This window comes from Vipera berus, assembly GCF_964194415.1.
Source record: "Vipera berus genome assembly, chromosome: 10".
Taxonomy (NCBI): Eukaryota; Metazoa; Chordata; class Lepidosauria; order Squamata; family Viperidae; genus Vipera; species Vipera berus.
The window spans coordinates 6373759-6396937 of NC_138213.1; the positions used below are offsets into that span (position 1 = coordinate 6373759).

The 23179-nt window shown below is 43.7% G+C and overlaps 1 protein-coding gene and 1 long non-coding RNA gene across 3 annotated transcripts in view; both read left to right on the plus strand.

The window, feature by feature from the left end:
• Positions 1-23179, plus strand: part of LOC308672752 — a 367848-nt gene that overhangs the window by 317297 nt on the left and 27372 nt on the right. The window lies entirely within an intron of this gene.
• On the plus strand, positions 614-16013 carry N4BP1 (NEDD4 binding protein 1). Of its 2 annotated transcripts, XM_081335758.1 has the most exons (7): positions 614-1117; positions 8435-10143; positions 12245-12375; positions 12641-12737; positions 13566-13673; positions 14189-14296; positions 15323-16013. In XM_081335758.1, exons 1-7 carry the CDS (start codon positions 836-838, stop codon positions 15639-15641), a joined length of 2754 nt encoding a protein of 917 aa, XP_081191884.1. In that variant the 5' UTR covers positions 614-835; the 3' UTR covers positions 15642-16013. The 2 variants fall into 2 exon arrangements, 1 of the variants encoding a protein (XP_081191884.1); XR_014027470.1 differs by lacking the exon at positions 15323-16013 and having other exon boundaries at positions 12641-12838; positions 14189-14219.

A 23179-nucleotide genomic window follows, 5' to 3' on the forward strand; every position in this document is an offset into this window, starting at 1 on the left:
TCCATTTCCTCTACACACACACACACACACACACACACACACAAACGCCATTCATCAGCCCCCCACCCCATAGCTTCATACAAGCCTCCATTTCCTCTACACTAGGGGTAGGCAACCTCGGCTCTTTTATGACTCACGGACTTCAACTCCCAGAATTCCTTAGCCAGCATAGCTGACTCAGGAATTCTGGGAGTTGAAGTCCATGAGTCATAAAAGAGCCGAGGTTGCCCACCCCTGCTCTACACACACACACACACACGCCATTCATCAGCCCTCCCCACCCCCTCCCGAAGAATATAACTCCCCCCACATAGCCGCAAAGCCACAGCAACGGAAAAGCAGCCCCCATAAACCAAGAGAGCCGCGAAAAGCCCACCCTTTTCCCCCGCCGAAGCCCGGACCAAAGACTTAACCCGCGGGCTTCCAGGAGACCCGCCCACCGCCTTGCCCTCACCCAACATGCCGCGGCCGGCAGCGCGTGAGGGCAGAGGCGACGCACAGAGGCAGGGGCGTGGTTTGCGGCGGCGGCGGCGGCGGCGACCGAGGCCGCCGGCCCCGCCCCTCCTTGTATGTCGCCTCGGCGCTTCATGGTGACGTCACGGTTGCATAGCAATGAGGCCCAGGCGCTTCCGGGGTGAGGGCGACGACGACCGCGACGGCGCAGGGGAGTTTCCCGGGCAGTGGCGGCGCTTGTCAGGCCCGAAGCGATGGGAAGCGGCCGCGGCGGCCTCCCCGGCCGGTTTTCCTCCTCCTCTTCTTCTTCCTCCTCCTCCTCCTCCTGCTTGCCTTCCTGCCGCCGCCGCTTGAGTCGCGCGGGCCGCCGGGCGCCTCGCTAATGGCCGCCTTCCGCGCCTCAGCCGCCCCGTCGGAGGAGCAGGCTGGCCTCAGCGGCGGCGGCGCCCACAGCCGGTCCCAGACGGTGCTGGACGAGTTCACGGCGCCGGCGGAGAAGAGCGTCTTCCTGGAGCGGAGCCGCGGCTGCATCGAGCGGCTCTTCGGGGTGCGCTTGGCCTTCTTGGAGGCGGCGAAAAGCGGCGGCTGGGCTCCTTCGGGCACCGGCGGGCGCAGGATCTGGCTCAGCCTGCTGGGCGGACGGGAGGAAGTGCGCAGCGCCAAGGTAGGCCGGCGGGAGGGGTGGGGTGGGGGGGTCCCTGGGGATGAGCCCCTGGGAAGGAGGGCGATGCCTGTGGGGAGTCTCGCTCCTCCACTCGGGGTGGTCCCACGTAGTGCAGGCAGGCGGTCCTCGACTTGCAACGGCTTGCTTAGCGCAGTGTTTCCCAACCTTGGCCACTTGAAGATGTGTGGACTTCAACTCCCAGAATTCCCCACTCAGCATTGCTGAGTGGGGAATTCTGGGAGTTGAAGTCCACACATCTTCAAGTGGCCAAGGTTGGGAAACACTGGTTTAGCGACCGCTCGACGTTACAACGGTAACTTGAGACCGTTGTCCGCACTTAACGACCGCCGCAGCATCCCCACGGTGGCGTGGGCGAAAGTTGGGTGCCTGGCGGCTGGTTCGTGTTTACAGCCGTCGCGGCGTCGGTCCGGGGGTCACGTGATCTCCTGACGGGCAAAGTCAACGGGGGGGGGGGAAAGCCAGTTTCACTTAAGAGCCGTGTTCCTAACCGAACAACTGCCGTGCTTCACTTAACAAATGTGGCAGGAAAGGTCGTAAACTGGGGCAAGGCTCACTGAGCAACTGTCTTGCTTAGTGACAGAAAAGCTGAGCTCAGTTGTGGCCGTAAGTCGAGGACCGCCTGTGGGTTCTCTCGGTTCTGTTGTGGATCCTTGATATTTAAGGTGCCAGGCATTGAACTGGACATTTTTCTTTTTTTTTCTCCTGTACTGTACAGTGACGGTAGAACTTGGATATTAGTTAGAATAGAGCTGGAAGGGACCTCAGAGGTCTTCTAGTCCAGCCCACTGCTCAAGCAGGAGAACCTATACCATTTCAGATAAAGGACTGTCTAGCCTCTTGCTAAAAACCTCCGGGGATGGAGTGCCCATGATGCCTGAAGGCAAGCGGTTCCTTCTGACTGTGTATTTTACACCCGGGAGGCAGAAGGAAGAGAGAGGGAGGCATAAACAATGTAGAGATAACGGGTGAGCCTGTTGGCAGCATATCTCCTCAGTGCCAGCTTTGTCCAGATGAAAAGAGTCTCGCTTCTCAGGCAAGAAGCTTCTTCAGGTCTGACTGAATGATGGGAAACAGGGGGATTATTTGCACTCTGAAACGTTTTCAAGGAAAACAACAACAACAAGGAAGTCCAGCGGCCTTTTATTTTTTTTTAATCCCATTTATATCCTGCCCTTCTCCGAAGACTCAGGGCAGCTTACAATTTAAAGCACAAATCAATGTGCTTAGCAATAGCCTTCATTCTATGTATATGCCTGCTTATTAGGGCTTTCGCCCCCCCCCCAGCGGCATTATTACAAAGTCAGCTTATTGCCCCCAACAATCTGGGTCCTCATTTTGCCTACCTCGGAAGGATGGAAGGCTGAGTCAACCTTGAGTCTGGTGGGACTCGAACCTGCACTAATTGCAGGCAGCTGGTGTTACTTAAGGAGGCATTAGCCCACTGCTCCACCAAGGCTCATTGCTTTTGTAAAACACCTTTGGGATGACGGGAGCGATGATTTGAGGGGTTGCCTTTTCCCAGTTCCCTCTCCCCATCCCAGGAGGGCCCCACCTGCTGTGTTTGACAGGTCTCTGAAGGAGAGCCTTTTCCACCCTGCCACCACTTGGAAGGTCATTTCTTCCCCCCTCCCCGTATGTGTATGGTTCTAGAAAGCTTTGGAAACCTGTCTTTGGTCCCTGAGGTTGACATTATTTGCCTGAGTCCTCTGTGTTGTTGATTTTATTGTTCATTAGAACCTTTTAGTCTGGGCTGTTTAACTGATTTAATTCCCCCCCCCTGGTTTTGTGCATCATCCAGAATCCATTGGGATTAGATAGCCCAAAATCTTAAAATATAATAATACACATACACAAACAGGTATAAAAAAAGAGCACCCTGTCTAATGAGGAAGGGGTGGGGGACACCCACAGTTGGGCAATATCAGCCAAAACACAATTCTTCATCAAGTTTCACTTCTTGAGCAAAGAGTAGATCCAAGTGATGTGCATGAAGGGGTAGAAAGGACAGGGGCCTGACCGAAACGACTGCTAGTCTTGAGGGCTGTAATTTACCTCCCAGATTACGGGCAGGAAGTGATAAGATCTCATATTTGTGTACATCATCACATTTCACACGTATGCCTCTCTGCAGGTGTGTCCGTGACAGATGTCTGCATCAACATGAATTCAAAGGGAGGAAATTATAATCTCTCATCTGAAAGACTCTAGGCTTCTGGTGGGTCAATAACCAAGTGATTGTGAGGTGGAGGTCCTTTTACTGAGATGAAACAATCAGTTCAGCTCCTCTAGATTCCAAGATGTGGGGTCAACATCATTTGGCTTTCATTGTTGGCTGGAAGAACAGCGGTCTTTGACAAGCTGTATTCATTCTTCCTGCCTTCCAGGAAAAATCTCTCTTGTTTATTATAACAGAAAGAGCCTGAACAAAGAAGTAGAACACACCTTGTTGTGATGTTGCTAGCAAATTGAGAAGTAGGCCTGTTTCAGAAAAAGACTTATTGCCATGATTTATTATAGGGCTAATCAAGAACATCCTGGGTCTTGTCTGCTTTTTGCCATTGCAAAAGTAGTTCTGAGCAGGCAGGAAGAATAAGTCCATTTAGCTTAGTAGTGTCTGCGCAAACCGGTAGTAGTTCCCTAAGTTCTGAATCAAAGACTTAAATGTTATGGATCCTCGATATTTAGGATGCCAGGCATTGAACTTTGGACAATTTCATTTTTTTTCTTCCTGCACTGTACAGTGTCTGTAGAACTTGGATATTAGCCGGCTGTGTATTTTGCACCTTTTGCATGAAGTAGAGATTGCGAGTTTGTGGGCCGGCTGGGAAACAGATGGAAGAGAGCGGAGGCATAAACAATCGAGAGATAAGAGGTGAGCCAGTTGGCAGCTTATCTCCTCAATGCCAGCTTTGTCCAGATGAAAAGAAACCTGGGATGTTTTTCAAATCATTCGAAGAGACTTCTCTTTGTTCAATGAAAACGCTCACTTTAACTTGCCCGCCGTAAATGAGACTGGGGAAACTTTCTTATTTACCCCAGATTAGCATTAAGGATATTTTACTAAACTTTCCGTGCAGTAGTTTTCCCTTGATCTTTGTTAGCTGTTTGATGTATTCAAGACTGTCTCTCATGCATGACCACTTCTTCTTCCTCATGCTCTGGTTAAGTCTTAAATAATATTATTTGTAATTTAAGATTCCACCGTGGTTTGAAATAAACGTCTGTTTCAGTGGAAAGAAGGCAGCCCTTCTCTAATGGGTATTTCATATTAATATAATAAAGAGCATGTCAGGTTTTTTATTTAGGGCTTGTGTTAGGGGTTTTCATTTTTGAAATGCCTGTATTAATACAACTGTTTGAGTGTAGATTGTGGAGTGAGCAGGAGGTTACTTTAAAAAAAAAATTCCTAGCAAAAAGGACTTGAGCTGGTAACCGGTGAACAAAGAAAGACATGAAGTGCCTTGTAGGAAAGTATGCATCTCTACTAAGTATGAGAGATGAAAAGGGAAGAAAGTTACAGACATGGAAATATTGCTTTGTTGTGCCTCTTTCTAAGGCTAAGTGGTAAATTGTAATGGCCATATGATTGATTTCCAAGGGTAGGATCAGAATCCTACCAGTTATGTACAGAACGTACAGAAGTTGTTTATGTACTTTGAAAACCTTAGCCAGGGGAAAGGAAGAACTCTTAGCGTGTGCTTTATAATCATGATTTGACAATTAGTGAATGCCTAATTTGCCTATGAAGTACAAAGTGCTGCAGAAGCTTCATTCATCCAGAAACTGGAACTTGCACCCAGACGGCTCAGACTCTGCTCTGTCACACATTTTGGTCCCGTTGCTATTATTATCGCCCGAGAGTTTGAATTTATAATGATTATAAAGCACCTGCGGGTTCATGCGATTTGGAGAAATGCCTCTCAGGCTGGCAGTAGGGGAGAGGGCTTTCATAACTAGATTTCTGCCCCATTTTTTAACCTTCCAGGAATTCAGAAATATATTATATAAAGAGGTGATTTGTTGGACAGCTCCTATTTTGCTTTTCCCGACTCATGAATCAACAGCAGTTCGAGCAAGGGATTTGTTCAGATCAAAGTAGTACAGTATTGCATTTTATAAACAGAATTTTAAAGAAAAGGGCTTTCTCCTAGTTGTCATTAATCTAACATTTGAAGGCAGAATTATTCCAGATTCTCCTTTAGGTCTCCTGGCCATTTGTGGCTTCTCCCCTGAAAGTCGGTATTGACTTGGAACTAAAAATAAACTAGGAATCTGTACACAGCGTTTTAACTTCACTGTGTTGTAATCATGTAGCCAGGTCATGCCATATTTCAAATTAGTTAAAATTTCTGGATATGTTATCTTGAAGTATAGTTTCATGAATGGTTTATAGATGACAATAAGAAACATGAGACTTTTCTTGGTCAAACTGGATGTTCCCCCATATTCACCTTTCCTGCTGAATAGCCCTTTGAAAATAGGAATAAGCGTGCAAATTAGAAACCTCAGACTTTTGATATTAATTGGTTGCCCAATTGCATAAGCAGTTGAGCTTACACAATTTTAACTGGGAACTCTTTTATATTTCCAGGGTAAAACCGGAATGTTGCAATACTTATTGCTTCAATTACAAATATAAAAGATAATGTCTTTGAAAACTAGCCATGATAGAGATGTGAGAACCGTAGCCACTAGAATCTTTTTCATAATTTAAGGCCACTACAACTGCTTCTGCTGTTGGTACACTGAAGACGTTTTCCTTTACCTCCATATTCTTTACTACTAAAATCTGGAATACAATCAGCTGTATTAAAATGGGATAGGGTGAGTGGGTCATAAGCAGAAACTACTAATAGCAGAACCAGATTTTTTTCTCATGTGAAAACTCAAGTCATTCTTTGCTGTTTCATAGGAAATGAATTACTTACAAAAGTAAAAAATAAGATATGCATAGAGAATTATTGGTATTTGCATTGGGCAATGCATCCTAAGCAGAAGGGAAGCAAGACCCAAAGAGGCGCCTTATTTAGAGTTGCAGCGGTGGGTATGTTGGACTGTGAAGAGATTTTCCCATGATGTGTAGTTTAATGAAAAGAAGGACTAGGGGTGACATGATAGCAGTGTTACAGTGTTTGAGAGGCTGCCCCATAGAAGAGGGAGTCAAGCTATTCTCCAAAGCACCTGAAGGCAGGAGAAGAAACTAATCAAGGAGAAAACCAATCTAGAACTAAGAAGAAATTTCCTGACAGTGAGAACAATTAAGCAGTGGAGCAGCTTGCCTCCTGTGGTTCTGGGTACTCCATCACTGGAGGTTTCAAGAAGAGATTGAGCAGGGGGTTGGACTAGAAGACCTTCAAGTCCCTTCCAACTCTTATTATCCTGTTCTGTATCATTGTATTAATTTTTAAGCCAACAAGTCATGGGCTCTTTTAAATTTCATTTAATCTTAAGAAATCCAGTAACGCCTTGCATATGCCTGTCTGATCTGATCATCCAAGGACATTTTTTTAAAATTCCCTGTTTTACCCCATTTCTTGTGGTCAGTGGGTATGGGCTAGCAGGCTTTCTCTGTGGCAGTCCCACTTTGTGGAATTTCCTATTGGAAATACCTTGTTAATATTCTGTAAACAAGCCAGGGTTGTACAATATTGTTCCAACAAGCCTTTGGGTCCCTTGTGGTTCTGCATGGTGCCTTTCATCCTCTATATTTATTGTTTGACTTTTTTTAATGTGAATCTTTATATTTTATTTTGTTGTACACTGCGTAGAGGATTAGGGTGGATTAGATGCATTGTAAATAAATTAAGATAAATGTCAAGACCTCAATATTTAAAGGAAGTGTTCTATACTAGAAAATTTACATTCCTTTATGCTTCCGAACAATAAAGAATTTATTGACATATGCTTGCTACCTGGTCCCTGTACAGGCTTTCTACTATGAGTCATCACCTTCTCATGATGATTCCAGGTAAAGCCAGATTCCTTCCATTCCTAGCTAGGAAAATGTGAAACCAGCAGGAACTAATGTGCTACTGTAAATATCAATCTATTTTAACACTTGGAAGAAGAATTGTCGGCTACACAATAGGAGTTTTCATGTTTGAGGTAATCTTTCCCATATGTTGGGACGAAAACTATAATCCCTAGCTAGCAGAAACCATGCTGGGTGAGAATAATGCAAGTTACAGTAGGGAAGGGTGTTGTAGATAATTCTGTTGGGAAATTGCATCCAAGTGATTGCTGTATTCCTGAATGGAAATGCCTTGGTTAAGTCATTCATTTCTCATGAACTTCATCATTCCAGGGGATCTAAAAATAGAAAGTTTGTTTTGGAATGAAACTAATAAGCCGGTGAGCCAAGCTCATTGGTGACTGAAATCTTGAATTATTCTGTCCCATGAATGCAGAATTGTTAAAGAGAGGTTCCATAAACTATATAATAAATGTGATTAACATGGATTTTTAAACTAATACAGGTCTCTGAAGATTGCGGTCATCTACTTTTCTTTGCAAAATTCCCTTACAGACATCCTTGGTTTAGCAAACACATCCTTGACAAAAGAGTCAATTGACAGCAGGGAAGCTACAGATAATCCGTGTATGTTATCACAATGTGCATAGGCCTCCACTAGATAGCCCTTCCAGAAAATGAGGAGACTAATTATTTTCTCTGGCATTCTCCTGAATGAGATGCACACTCTTCATTTAAAGCGCCTTGCGTTGTTTGGCTTCATGTATTTGCAACTACTATAAAAAGATCTCTCTGGGGCACAATTCAATTACCGTGATACTACATTCCTTCCTATTTTTCTCAGCACTTGAGTATAAACGTTAGGTAATTAGATCCGGAAAGCTCTTTTATGTTGTTAGAATCCAGCACAAGGTTAGCACAGAGCAACACACACAAGAAAAGGGGGCAAATTATACTTCAAGGTGCAATAAAACTCTTCTCATACGAGATCTGATTGACTGTGCAGAAGTATTTCTCCTTAGATTTCTCATAGAGGTTCACGCTTGGCAACATCCTAATTTAAGGATTCTTCTCTTCCCCGTCCATTTTGTAAAAATGAAGGATGATAGTCTTATTAAGGTTGTTTTCACCTGTACTATTTGCTTGCAATCTGCTCTCAGCTCCTCCAGGAGAAAGAGCAATAAAAACAACAATAAGTACTCTTGTTGACAGAGCTTAGAGTTGTAGCTTTAATAAGGCACATATATCAGGAGCTGAACTGTCATCAAATTGCCTAAATTTATGCTTTCTCTTCCCCCTCCCCCCCTTTTTTTTCCTTTTTGTAGGAATATATTAAAGGAATCTGCGAGCCCGAATTGGAAGAGAGGGAATATTATCCCAAAGCCATGCACTGTATTTTTGTAGGAGCACAAAACCTCTTCCTGAATTGCCTTATTCAGGGCACGTCTGCTGACGTTACTATAGCAGAGATCGGGACACTCAGTATTAAAGGCCGTACCGAGCCTGTGGTCATGGCCAGGAGCCACATCCAGCAGTTTGTGAACCTCTTCGAAAGCAACCTCAATGAGCCGACGGCCAGGGAGTCGGACGTGAAGAAACAGTTCAAGCACCTGGTTGAAGCGCACGCAGATAAATACATGATGGACCTCTTGATCCTCCCAAGCTCGCTGAAGAAAGAACTGCTGAGTCTCACACAGCACGAAGACAGCAAAGCAGAAGGCCGAACTGCAGATCCTGGCACCTCAGATGGGACGTTATGGCACCCAACCCAGATTCAGAAACTATCTGTGATGAGCAGCGAGGGCAGAACAGCTCAGGAGGAAGCAAGGGACAATGCAGGCACACCGGTCTCTGAATTAGCCAAGCAGATGGATACAGTGTTCCCCGATAAGCCAGAAGGACCTTTTTTACCTATAAACGGTCTAACTTCTCTGGAGACATCTGCCTCGAAAGAAAGGCAGTCGTGTAAAAGAAGGTCCTCGGATGGCGAAGAGAGGCTTCCAAAGAAACAATTTTCTTTTGAAAGCAACCAGGAATGTAAGCCGATGTCTTGCAAAACACAGGACGACATAGTGGTGATAGATTTGGTCTCAGATACAAACGAGTTACTTGATACTAAAAACGGTGATGAAATAAGCGAGGAGATGGAATACAAGATACTGGTAAATTTTTTCAAAAGCATGGGCTACTCTGAGGAAGTTGTAGAAACGGTGATTGCCGAACACGGACAGCTGGCCGAGCCCTTGCTCCTCCTAGAAGAAATTGAGAAAAAGAGCAAGACGGGGGTGGAAGCGGAAGGCAAGTCTAGAGCTACATCCCAGAATACTGAAGCACAGGCAGAGAAAAATAAAGACGGTCCTGGCAACAGGGTCCACCCAGACCTAGGCCGTCAATCAGAGTCGCCCCAGAATGCAAATGTCACCCCTTTTTCTCAAGCGCCCTGCAAAACGGGAGACAAAATCCGTGGACCAGACGCTGAAAATCGAACTGCTCTTTTGGGTAACACAAAATCGTCGAATAAAGAGCTCGGCAAAATGCGATTGGGATGCTCAGAACAGGGTAGTAGCAAGGCGAGTGAGGTGGAAAGCGATGGCTTCGTGAACGCCTCTAGTAACGCACACGTGGCAACCAAGAATAAGAGACCCAAAGACCCGATCTTGGTAGCCAGGGGTGGCTGGGAGAGCACACAGCCACCAGTTCAGAAAGAAACCTTGGTTCTTCAAGCGTGTTCCAGCCAATCTCCTGCGACACAGGACCCAGCGAAAACTTGTAATCCTGTGCAGCTCGGAGCCCAGCATTTCCCATCCCCCAATCCAAAGCCCTTTGCAGATCTCTCCCCTCCTCTGCAACCAAGAAGTTCTTATCCAGAATGGAAGACGGGGGGGCTGTACGGTCATCCTCCAGATCCTTCAGTCACCGGGGTTCAGAGGTTTCTAGAGGCTTTGAAAACGCCGTACAAGCTGGAACTGAAAAACGAGCCAGGGAGAGCCCACTTAAAATACGTCGTCATAGATGGCAGCAACGTTGCAATTTCGTGAGTATGGATGATCCTTAGATTTCTAGAAGCGTGCAGAGCGAAGAAGGGCAGGGAAAGGAAAGGAAAACCGTACAGGAATTAAAAATATAATGGAAAGGACCTTTTATGCACTCATGTGCCATAGTTGGAATTTCCCATTAGGTTTGTGGGTCTGTTAGCATCCACATCGCCTTAAGAACACATCATCCACTGACAGTTGAAATAAACAGAAGTTACACAGGAGCTTGTTTGCACTGTTAGGTAACCTTGTTTGTTTTAGCTGTATTTGCAGAAGGAAACGTGGTTTGAGGATTTGAGGCTGTGTTTTTTTTTAACCCCCTTTATGTAAAGGGATTACTGCCAGAGCTTTACATGAAATTGCAGTTCTAAAAATAAAACTTGAAAACTGTAAGACCCAGAGATAGGTAAGACGATCCGATCCGTGGCCTCTCAGGTTATCCTTCCACTCCCTTTTCTCTTTTTCAAAGTATATTAAAAACCTGCCATGACTGGTCTCCTTACTTGACACAAAGCTCGTAAAATACTTATAGTAGCAGTTATGATTCATGTTAAATTCGAGGTGGATTCCCCCAGATTGAGACTGGGGAGAGAAACCGTACAAATATCGAAGCTGTGTCATACTATGCATCACATTTAATTGTGTTCTTGTTAGAGGAAGTACACTCTTTAAAGGGTTTTTTTGGTCTTTTGCAACAGTAGCAAGGAAGGTCAGTTTGGTTCATATTGTTTGATACGTTAAAAAAATAATATTATTTTATTAAATTTTATGCCACCCATCTTTCCCGTGCTATCCTGATTCTCACCATAATCCCTACACCACACTGGCTTGAAATCCATCTCAAATTTGAACCTAGAACCCATTTTAGATCCCTCGCATCTTGGTTGTTTCTTAGCTTGGCCTCAGGCAAGCTTCTGCCTGTTCATTTGTTTTTTTTTATTCTGGAGAATAGTGGAATAAAAGGTGGGGAGAATGCCTGGCTAGATAATGACTAACAATTTTTTTTGAAGGAAGTCTTCTGTACAAGGAAGGAAATCTAAAGCATATAGTCACGGTTCTGATTTATCTTGGTCTTTCCAGTTTCTAAGCCTGCACTCCCTCTGTTGTCGCAAGGAGAGAAACTTACAGTAAGGAAATATATATAGCGATAACTTTCAAGGTTCAAATTATATTGTTAACTGCAGATTTTCCCTCAAACCTGAGCATTCGATGGGGACAAGGGAGTGCGGAGGTACATTTTGCTTATTTATTAAATTTACCTGCTACCCCCTCACTGTTACAAGCAACGCTGAGCGGTACATTCTGACAGCAACACGCTAACGCCATGCCTGACATACTTGTGTGAGACACTCTGGCACAGATACGTTTAATTACAGTATTTGAATAAGCGGAATAATTTTGGCATAAACACAGCTTCTATACGGCTGCTGCTGTCAGGGATATAGCTGCTATTCCTTCACTAACATTGGTTTTCCAAGTACAATCTCTGATCAAAGAGGAATCATCTCTTCTGCCTTTTTAAAATTGTATTTATTCCTTAGTCAGAGCAGCGAGGTGGCCTAGAGGTGGAGCTGTCACCTTACAATCAGAAGGCTGTGAGTTTGATCCTAGGTAATGGCAGATATTTCTCTCTCTGGGCGTAATGAGGAATTGTCTGCTGTGAACCCCACAAAGGCATCAGGAAGGGCATCCGGACAGCAAATGCTCAGCTCTAATCAGTTGTCCCGATCCCATCCCAAAGCAAGGGATTGCAGTGTCATTAAAAGGGGGGAGAAAACTATTCCTTAGGGCAGGGGTCTTCAAACATGGCCCTTTTATGACTTGTGGGCTTCAATTCCAAGAATTCCTCAGCCAGACTGGCTGAGAAATTCTGGGAATTGAAGTCCACAAGTCATAAAAGGGCCAACTTTGAAGACCCCTGCCTTAGTGACTCAATTCTGACTGGGCTGAATGTGGGAATGGATAGGCTTTGGTTTGATTTTGGTTTAGCATGTCTCTTATAACATTTACCCCTCGTGGAAGAATTTGATAGCCGATTATGACAAACAGAAGATTATGAAGATTGAGAAATAATACTCTTCTCTCTCTCTTTTCCGATAGCCACGGTCTGCAAAAATTCTTTTCCTGTCGAGGAATCGCAATTGCCGTCGATTACTTTTGGAAACGCGGCCACCGAAAGATTACAGTTTTTGTACCACAGTGGCGAACACGGAGAGATTCTAATATCACAGGTAAGGAATAAAAAGAACTATATCCTGGACCTGTGGATTTAAGATAGAAATCTCCAATGTCATACCTTCTGCTTATTCGAACCTCAACTTCATTTTTCCAATAAGTCTCAAAGCTTAGCTAATAAGATGGTTAGATGAACTTAAAAGTAAGTCATTGGGCATTATTTGGTACCTTCCTACCAAAATAAATAAATAAATAAATAAATTTATTTATATATATATCCATTTTATTCTCTTCTTTTCTGTCTCTTTTTTTTCCCCATAGAGCAGCATTTCTTAACCCAGCTACAAGATGTTGGCATTTTGGCACTTACCCCAGCAAGAATTGTATGTGGGGCTAGAATTGCCTCTCACGATGACAGGTAAAAAGAGTTTCGTCCAGACTTCCAGTTCTGTGACTTGGTGGTTTGAAAGAGAAGCTTACCCAGCTGACTTGTCCTCTAGGAAGGGGGTCACTAAAAAAGTTACGTATTTTTAACATGTGTTGCTTTGTCAGATGAATATAGAATGAATGAATTTACTGTTTTGGATTTTTTTTCCACTAAAGTTTTCACAGATCTCTTTCCAGCTATATTAGTTCCCAAAGTGATCTCAAAGTAAACCTCCATCATTCCCTTGTGGTTTTTTTTAAAAAAAAAAACTTTTGAATTATCCTGGAAATGGTGATAAATCACTAGTTTGATGATAGGATATGAAGCTGCATGTTAGTCAGGCCTTCATCAGATTTTATTGAGTGCATTATTATTATTATTATTATTATTATTATTATTATTATTATTATTATTATTATTATTATTATTATTATTATGTTATCAAATAGCTGGGAATCTCTATAAATCTCCATTATTAATATTGGTATCAACACTAGCTGTCATTGTTCCAAAGATAGAAGTATGTAATCACATAAATGAAAAAGAAAAGGTAAAACAATAGAGAAAAATAATGGAAGAGACTTCTACAAATTTAATAAATGGATTAAATTTTATGACAATTTTAAACTCTTTGTTATATAAACAATGTAAAAGAAATTATGATTATACTGTAAATTCTAAATGTTCATTCTTGACTACTATGTCCCTTTCTACTTTTTTATGTAGCTCTTTATTCTACTCCTTTAAATGTTTCAAATTTTTTTTTAAAGAAAAAATTATTCAGCACCTGGGCACTGATTTTTCCCAAATGTGTTGTAGATTTTTGCTGCACCTTGCTGAAAAAACTGGAGGTGTTGTTGTTACCAATGATAACTTCAGAGAATTTGTAGACGAATCCCCAACCTGGAGGGAGATTATTCAGAGGAGGTACTTGCCTTTGTGATCGCCTTGCTGGTGGGTGGGTGTGTCTGTGTGTTTGTGTGTGTGTGTGTGTGTGTGTGTGTGTGTGTGTGTGTGTAAACAGTGACATATCTCTATAATATTTCGGGAGCTGCTTTCTTAGCCACCATATGTAATATGGCTCAGCAGTCAAAGATGCTGAGCTTGTCAGCTGGCAGCCTGGGTTCAAGACCCGAGTGCTGCATGACAGAGTGAGCCCCCGTTACTTGCCTCAGCTCCCGGCCACTTAGCAATTCAAAAGCATCCAAATGCAAGCAGATAAATAGGTACCACTTCGGTGGGAAGGTAACAGTGTTCTGTGTGCCTCGGCATATAGTCATGCCAGCCACATAACCACGGAAGTATTTTTTGGTCAACACTGGCTCCTCGGCTAAGAAACAAGAGATGAGCACCATCCCCTAAAGTTGGACACGACTGGAAAAGGGGGGACTTTAAAATCTTTTCGGTCAACACTTTTTCCTCCCTCTCTTCTGCTGCACTAGGCTTCTGCAGTACACTTTTGCTGGCGACATTTTCATGGTGCCTGATGACCCCCTGGGACGAAATGGACCCGGATTAGACCGTTTTCTTCAGGAGGAAGCTAGTTTCAGGTAGAAGGTCTTAGGGGCTTCCCAAGCTTTTTTTTTTTTCTCTCGTCAAAAGAGGAAACGGATTTTTTTTTAAAAAAAAGAGTTCTGCAGAGAACTGAGAAGATCACGAGATGTAGAAAAGATGTGACAGGCTTAGCACAAGTAGGAGTGGCTCTGCTGTCAGATTTGCTTTATCTTTTGTTGCCATAACCGAATGTACAAGGGGTGGGTATATTTGCACCACACACACACACACACAACATACACCGTTAAGATAAGCCAAGTATAATCTTAGTAGCAGTCTCTTGCATTTAGAAATGTGGTAGATTCCTAAAGTAAATATGACATTACTCCTGGTGTAGAGCGTGCAACAGACGGATCTGTGATGCAGTTATGTCAAAGTTTAACATGGAAGCCATAAAATAAGTTGTACCAAGTCACAAGGATATAATAAAACTTTTAAAAAGTTTTCTTGGCTGCTTATCTCAAATGACATAGGGTCTCCTGCTTGATTGGACTAGAACAGGGGTAGGCAACCTTGGCTCTTTTATGACTCGTGGACTTCAACTCGCAGAATTCCTGAGCCAGCCATGCTGGCTCAGGAATTCTGGGAGTTGAAGTCCACGAGTCATAAAAGAGCCAAGGTTGCCTACCCCTGGACTAGAAGGAACTCCAAGGCCCCTTCCAACTATTATTTTGTTATTCTGATAAAAGTACAAATTAGATCTAAAGGTTCATTAAGGCTACAATAAGAACAGTACTTCAGAGTCAACCAGATGCAGTGCTAAAGTTCTCAGTCCAGAAACCTGGAGACTGTGAGGCTAGCGGACTGACCTTGGGCCAAGGTTTCTTGCCAAGAAAACAGCAGGGACCTGGCCAGGCAGTTGCCAGGTGTCGACCCCGACTCAAAGACACCAAACGAGCAAGATTATCAAATATTGGCTATCTTTGTGATAACCGACGGTAGGCCATCTTACTTGGGCAAGGTTGCTTGTTTGTTCACCATTCAAAGGCTCTCATACTGAATGCTGTTCCATTCTTCTCCAGAGCTATGCCAACCCAGCACAGCCTTGCAAGCGGAAGCCATCTTCCTTTAGGGATATCGTCTTTCCTGATGCAGCCAGAAGGGAACGGACAGTTGCCTCCAAACCCTGTTTCTGGTCTCACCCCTAACTTGCCTCCGTTTCCTACAATGTCCCACCCGCCACCTCCAAGATCTGCCAGCGAAACCACCCATTTAAAAGAAGCCTTGAAAAAAATATTCCCAACTTCAGAGCAGAGGGAGAAGATTGAGGAGATCCTGGTGCAGCATCCTCACATGAGAGACATGAACGCGTTGTCTGCATTGGTACTTGATTTAAGCTGATGAACTAAAAAAAAAACACCCAAAACTTTTCAGTTTTGCAGTTTGGATTGTTAATGTAAAGAGATGCCTCTGAGTTGAAGTCAGGCCATCTGTGAATAGTCAAAACTTAATCCTTTTGTATAAAAAAAAATGTGAATATTGAGAGGATTTGAGACGTCCTCTTTGTTCACTTAACGTTTTGTTCCTTTATCTTTTTTTACAAATTTGTATTGCGTACTTTTGAAAGAAAAGTATTTATTCACGAGTTGGCTTTAAATCATTTGCAAGTTTGTTTTGAGAAGTGATCTGAAAGCAGTTCTAAATTCTGCTGAAAGTAAGTGCACACTTCTGGACTAAATGACACGATAAATGGATTTAATTTCTTACACTGGATTCTCGTTGCTGAGTCTACTCCTTATTAAAGTGTGGACATTTAAGGAACCTAAAGGAGTGCAAGCAACTTGAGTTGCACTCAGAACTGAAGTGGGTAGGGGTGGTGATGGAATGGGACAACTTGCCGTGGGATAATTCAACAATTTTATTATTTAAAATCATAAAAAAATATTTTAATTTTGGTCATTCACATTTCATTTTGTCCTCCCTTTTGCATCCTTTATTTAATGATTCTGTTCCTTCATTTCTTCGATATTATGTATCCTGCGGCAAGCTGTCCTGTGGTGAGTTAACCAAGGCAAATTGTCTTGTGGCAAGTTGGCCGTGGCGAGTTGGCCTAAACCCGTGTAGTGAAACCTCTGAAGAACTGGTGCATCTCGTCTCCTGTAATCTTTTTGGAAGACAGATTGCCATTTGACAGAACTTTATAGAGCATGTTAGCAAATTGCTAGCTTCAAATGGCAGATTTACCACAGGGAAACCTTCAATCTGATTCTGTATGCTAACTCTGATTATGCCCTGTGCTCTTCCTTGGTTTTAGAAACAAAAAAGCAGGCATTTCATTCCCAGGTTTTTTTATAGGGTAATATAAACTTGGTGTTCTGTGACACGCCTCAAACAAACAGCATTTGCAGACAATTTGTCCCTTTTGGAAGCCCTGTAAGATCGGCCTTGCCTGGATCTCACTTGATTGTAATGTGCCACTTAACATTATATGGTATCTAGAGTTCTGAAATCAAACCTATTTTTTATCAGCGGACTTAAATAAGAAAGAGAGAGAAAAAAGTATAAGGTGCAGAGTTGCACATAATGCAAAATTTTACAATGGGCTCTTCTTGAAGGAGACCTATGACTTTTGCAAGGGTCTCCTTGTAAATGTAGTCATCTTTTGTATGATGGGAACCTACATCTCCATAGCATATCAGAGATGGTAGTTTATATGCAAAAATTTCAAATTCATACTGGATGCCTGTGGTTAAACCTGGGAACGTTGATGTCTGAAAATCTGGAGAACTAAAAACAAATAAGGACTGAACTTTTTTTTTCCTTTTCTTGCCTATTTCTGCTAGTCCAAGCGCATACTGTAGGAGAAACTGCACATTTAGTGCAAGACTCTTAACATGTCTTCCAGTTCCCCAGGAATTCCTATCTGCTTAAAAAATGATAAGAGATGTCCAGTGTTCTATTTATACTGCAGATGTATCTACCTGCTGTTTTGTTTACTCATCCTTCACTAAACAAAATATTTTTGCAAAGCTCACATCACGAGTAGATTGCACGCTAAAGAAAATGTCTATATGAGATTTTTGGGCTATGCAACAGCTATTGGCTTGGTTAATTAACAGCTAACGGTGGGAATATAGGAGCCAATCTTTAATGGTCCATGAAATAAAAGTCATTAAGGGGTGAATTGCCAGCACAGTCTATTCACAGCAGGGTTGGGCTGACTTTGTTGTTTATGAAAACTACTAGGGTCCATTGATGTTTTAAATTTACGAAGTGGTACTTTGTATGAAGTCATCCTGAGTTCATGCTTTTGCATAAGAAGCCATGGGTTTTGCAATGTAATCTAGTGTGCTGGCTGGGGAATTCTCAGAGTTGAACTCCACAAGTCTTAAACGTTGCCAAGATTGGACCCTCCTGCAAGATAATTTTGGTCGCCATCATGCTAGAAGACGTGCTACGAGGTTAATCCTTTCAACAACTGCCCAGTATGTTTTCAAAATGTCCTACGAAAGATCAACAAATGTGCAACACGTATTTCCTAGGTGGGAACAAGATAACATTGGGGTTTTTTCAGAACAGAGATGGCCAGATCTAGCAATCTTTGATTAGATTTAAGCTGTGGAGTTCAGTACAAAAGTTTTCTGTTTGATCTGCACACGTACACGCCCTAAAACGGGGGGGAGGTAGGGGTGTTTATAGTCCCAATCAACACAAAGCGCTCTTATGAAACCAGGAAGCTTATTCAATATTTGTCTACAAACCAGGAGAAATGAAAAGATTCAGGATGACCATTTGCCAATTAAACTTGGTCCAGTCATTATATGAGTAAAGTTCTGTTGGAAACCTCTCCCTTTAAGGACACAAAGACTTGGCATATTGCTAATTGGCTAATTCACTCCCCTCTGCTGGAAATTTGGCCTGTTCCTTTTTCCAAGAAGGAAGACCTGCATTCTCTGATAAATCTTATCCAAGGTAGAGGATGAGGCATCTTAGCCAATTATTTGATTAAATTACTTATCTAAACTGGCTTTTTTCCCAGTCCTCTGAGTTAATGGGCTCACAAGTCAAATTGCTGGAGATCACAATTATGAAAAGGTCCTTGGGGTCTTGTATTGATCTGAAGGTTAAGATGGTGACCCTACAACTGACATGCTTTGATTGCTGCTCGCTCTTTGCTCTCTGGACTGTCAAACCATCCAGTTGAAACAGGCCTGGCACGTTTCCCAGATCCCAGATTCAATTTTCAGCAGATATTGTTCTTGAATATGATGGAGAGTGTTATGACCAAATGACCTCTGTGTAATGTGAATGCACATCCAGATTGTCAAGTTTTGTTTGCAGATTTAATTTTGGAAAAAATTTTAATCGTGGAGCAAAACACCATGTCGTAAAAAAACAACAACCAACAACAACCAGGAGAAATAACAATAATAATTAGATTTAAGATAAGTAATGGCTGTGTGAAGATCTTGGATTTCACTTTAAATCAGAGGTGTCCAACCTTGGCAACTTTAAGACCTGTGGACTTCAACTCCCAGAATTCCCCAGCCAGCATGATTGGCTGAGGAATTCTGGGAGTTGAAGTGCACAGGCCTTAAATTGGCCTGGATTGGAAACCCCTGGGTTAAATAAAGCCGTAGATCAGATGATAACACAGCAGGTTGTATGAGCCTCTGGACAACTAAACTTTCTTTTGGAAACTCCAGCAGCCCAGCTTAGATGGGGGGGGGAAGCATATATTAAAAGTATTGCCACCAGATGGAGGTAAAACCTTGAAAATGTATCTGTTGAAGAGAAGTAAAAAGCTGGCGTGAACTCTGGAGTAGCAACCGGCAAACAAAGGGCCTCATATAGTTCAACTTTACTGCAGATTTGGCAGCAACATAACTGATTATAAAAAAAGGTAAAGGTTTCCCCGCACGTGCGTGCTAGTCGTTTCCGACTCTAGGGGCTGGTGCTCATCTCCGTTTCAAAGCCGAAGAGCCAGCGCTTGTCCGAGGACGTCTCCGTGGTCATGTGGCCGGCATGACTAGATGCCAAAGGCGCACGGAACGCTGTTACCTTCCCACCGGAGCGGTCCCTATTTTTCTACTTGCATTTTTACGTGCTTTCGAACTGCTAGGTTGGCAGAAGCTGGGACGAGTAACACGCTCACTCTGTTACGCGGCACTGATTATACGGGGCTAAAAAAAAAAGGAACAAGGAGGAACCAGCTTCTTCCCACATCCATCACTGAAACCTCAAGGAATCCTGCAAACAAACACACATTCTACCAAGAGAATCTTGGCATCAAAAATCAGTGGTGGGGTTTAGAGCAGAAGTCTCCAAACCTGGGCAACTTTAAGACTGTGGACTTCAACTCCCAGAATTCCCCAGCCAGCAATTCTGAGCATTGGAGTCCACCGTCTTAAAGTTGCCAATTTTGTTGGAGACCCCTGATTTTAGAGGTAGGAGGTGGCAATGTTATGGGTGGGAAAGATATAAATTTGCCTCCCATGTACTTCCCACTTCGGATCCCAGCCTTAAGCCATCTCCAAAAATTCCTGAGGCTGGGGTCAGAGATGTGGGTATCTGGGAGGCCGAAGTTTTTTAAACCCAAAGACAAAAAGTTTATTTTATCTATCAATCTATCTTCTTCCTCTATCTTCTACTTCTCTCTCTATTTCTATCCTTCCTTCCCCTCCCTCTCTCTCCCTCCCGCCCTCTTCTATAACTACTGTATATCTCTATCTTCTACCTATCATCTGTCTGTTTATCCTATCTCCCACCTGACTCCAAAATAATTTTGGTGCCATTCCAACATCCCCTCATCTCCTTTCTTGTATGCATAACCCAAACCAGGGCAGAAAATGGCTCTTGCTAAGTGAGGCAACCACACTTTGCTCAAAGCAGAGCGTGAAAATTGTTGAACAGCAAGTCTACGAACTGTTGCATCCCCCTCTATCTAATGCCTTCCCCCCACACACACACACTTTATTAGAACAGTGGTCTAATCCAAACCCAAGTGGAGACAAAAAAAAAAGCTTCCCCCCCCCCCCGTGTTTTGAAGTTGCCCATCCAGACTGCTGGAGGGCAGCAGATGGAGCCAGCATTCAGGACAATTTGATGACAGGCTTCCTGGCCTGGTCGAGATGTGTAATTAATCTTTCAGACCAGTCTGTACAATTGGAAGGGTTTGATATTACCCAAACCGCAAGCATTTGGCATGTGTAAAATAATAGAAGGCACTTAAAAGCTTTGTTTACTCTAAAAGGAGCAAAGAGAGCTGCCAGCAGACTTTGTCAAGAGAGCCAACCAATATTTTGTGGCTGCACTGTGTGTGTGTGTGTGTGTGTGTGTGTGTGTGTGTGCTGGGGAGGGTAGAGTGTGTCCTTGGCTCATACTTGCCTTGATGCACTATCAGCAGGATGGAACCCAGGCCTTGCCTGGAGTCTTTCTTACATAATGTGCCATCAAGCCTTTGCTGGCTTACAAGAAGCCACCAAAATTGAAATAATTTCATACCGAGAACAACAACTGCTGCTGCTGCTAGATTGTATTGCGTGAAAATAAACACACACGGTAGGCATAGATCTTCACACAAGCTGTGTTCTGGGCTTCTTGAAACAAACTATCCAATTAACACAATTGTGTGGGGAGCAGGGAGAGTTCACACACTACACTGAGCGCTAAAGCTAACCAGCATTTGAGAAGCCAGCTGGATGGGTGGGGCCAAAAGACCGGGGGGGGGGGGGAAGATGGGGACACGATATCTCTTTCTTCTCAGCGATGGTGCCGACCTTCAACCAGCCCTTGCAATCCCTCAACCAACACTTCACCTCCCAATGACCTCACCTGACGTGACCTCACCATCACAAGACCCTCACCTGACGTGACCTCACCATCACAAGACCTACTGACCACCCAAAGCCCTTATAAACAGAGGGACACCAACATGGACATCCCCTAAATTCCGCTGAAGATGTTACTTAGCCTGGTAATGAAACGTTCGGAAACCAACCCACAGGCTCTGGGAACGAATCTCCACTCAGCCCTCCACCTGAGCTACTCACATTCGCCACTATCGCAAACATTTTCGATTCAGAGTTCGGGCTAAAAGTAATAACGTCTCCTTCCGGCTTTATCAAGCTTGAAGGACTTATCCAGAAGGATTTTTTTGGGGGGAGGGAGCAATACAGAAATTGTGGGTGGCTGTCTTCTTCTAGGAAGTTTCTTCAACCCAGCCTACAGCTCTGAGATTTTTCTGGCCGTCCCCATCCAAGAAGTAAGCAACCTGGTTCTTGGTTAGCTACTAAGACCAGACAAGATTAAGTAGGCACTCTCACATGTTAGTTTTCATGTAGCAAAGCAGAAATGATGGGAAGTGTTGGGTGTTTACAGCAGTTTAGTTGAAAGTGAACTACAAACGACAACATGGAAGCCGTGGGGTAGCCTTCTGTTAGGGGGAAGAAAGAGAGTGGTGCCCCACCCTTTCTTCCGCACCCACAAACGAGACAGGGCTTCACTCACGAACCCACAAGCAACGTCTTTTTTTTGGGGGGGGCTTCTTCCATCTGTGCTTGCTTCCTGCAGCAGGGTAAAAGGGGCTGCTTGGTTAGTGAGTTCTCTGTTAAGAGAACAGAGAAAAAAAGCAGAGAAGACTGCTTTTTAAAAGAATTGATGGTACGGATTTACAAACCACTTTTTTTTTTTTTTTTTGCTAAGATGGCTATTTTCACCCAGAAGGTTGAATGCAAAGCCTTCGTCATAACCTGCATCAGAGAGTTCTGATTTCCATTTGGATAGACAGAGATGGTCCTCAGGCACTTCCCCTGACAGGCCCATTTCAAATTGTCCCAGTATTTATATCCTGCCTTTCCTCTGAAAGCTCACAGGTGGGGGCCCACACAAGACAGCATCCCTCTTTTTATTCTCACAACAGCAACATTCTGAACTAAGCTGGAGAGAGAGAGAGAGAGAGAGAGAGAGAGAGAGAGAGAGAGAGAGAGAGAGAGAGAGAGAGAGAGAGAGAGAGAGAGAGAGAGAGAGAGAGAGAGAGAGAAAGAGAGGGAGAGGGAGGGAGGGAGAGAGAAAGAGGGGGAGAGGGAGATGGAGAGAGAGCAAGGGGAGAGGGAGGAGAGGGAGGGAGGCAGAGACAGAGTAAGAGGGGGAGAGAGAGAGGGAAAGAGGGGGAGAGAGGGGGAGAGAGAAAGGGAGAAAGGGGGAGAGAGAGGGAGAGGGAAAGAGAAAAAGAAAGAAAGAGGGAGAGGGAGCGGGAGAGAGAGAGAGAGAGAGACTCCAAATCAGCTAGTGAGCACTGTAGTGAAGGATGGGACTAGAACATGTGTGCAGTTCAGCCAGTGTACTCCAGTCAGTGCAAAAATGCAAATTTACAAAACTATAGGCATACAGTACACTGGCTATATAAGAGCCATGGTGGCGCAGTGGTTAGAATGCAGTATTGCAGCCTAATTCACGGCTCACTGCCAGGAGTTCGATCCTGACCGGCTCAAGGTTGACTCAGCCTTCCATCTTTCCAAGGTGGGTAAAATGAGGACCCACATTGTGGGGGAGGGGCTAATATGATGACACTGTAAACCGTTTAGAGAGGGCTGTAAAGCACTATGAAGTGGTATATAAGCCTAGGTGCTATTGCTATTGCTATATAAAAGTATTATGTAGACTCACAGGATTAAATTCTTCGAGGCTTTTGAAGACAGGAGAAAATTCACATCTGGAGACCTGGACCATGATGATGATGATGATGATCAAAGATACCAAGCACAATTGCCTGGGTTAAATAGGATGCTAAACCAGAATAAAAGCAATCCAATTGTAGTTTAGTGCAGCGGCTCCCAACCTTTTCTATAGCCCGCAGCCCTAGAATGCTTCTGATATATTCTCGCACCCCTTACAAAAGTTCGAAATAACGGCAACGAATTATGCGTATGCACTATGAT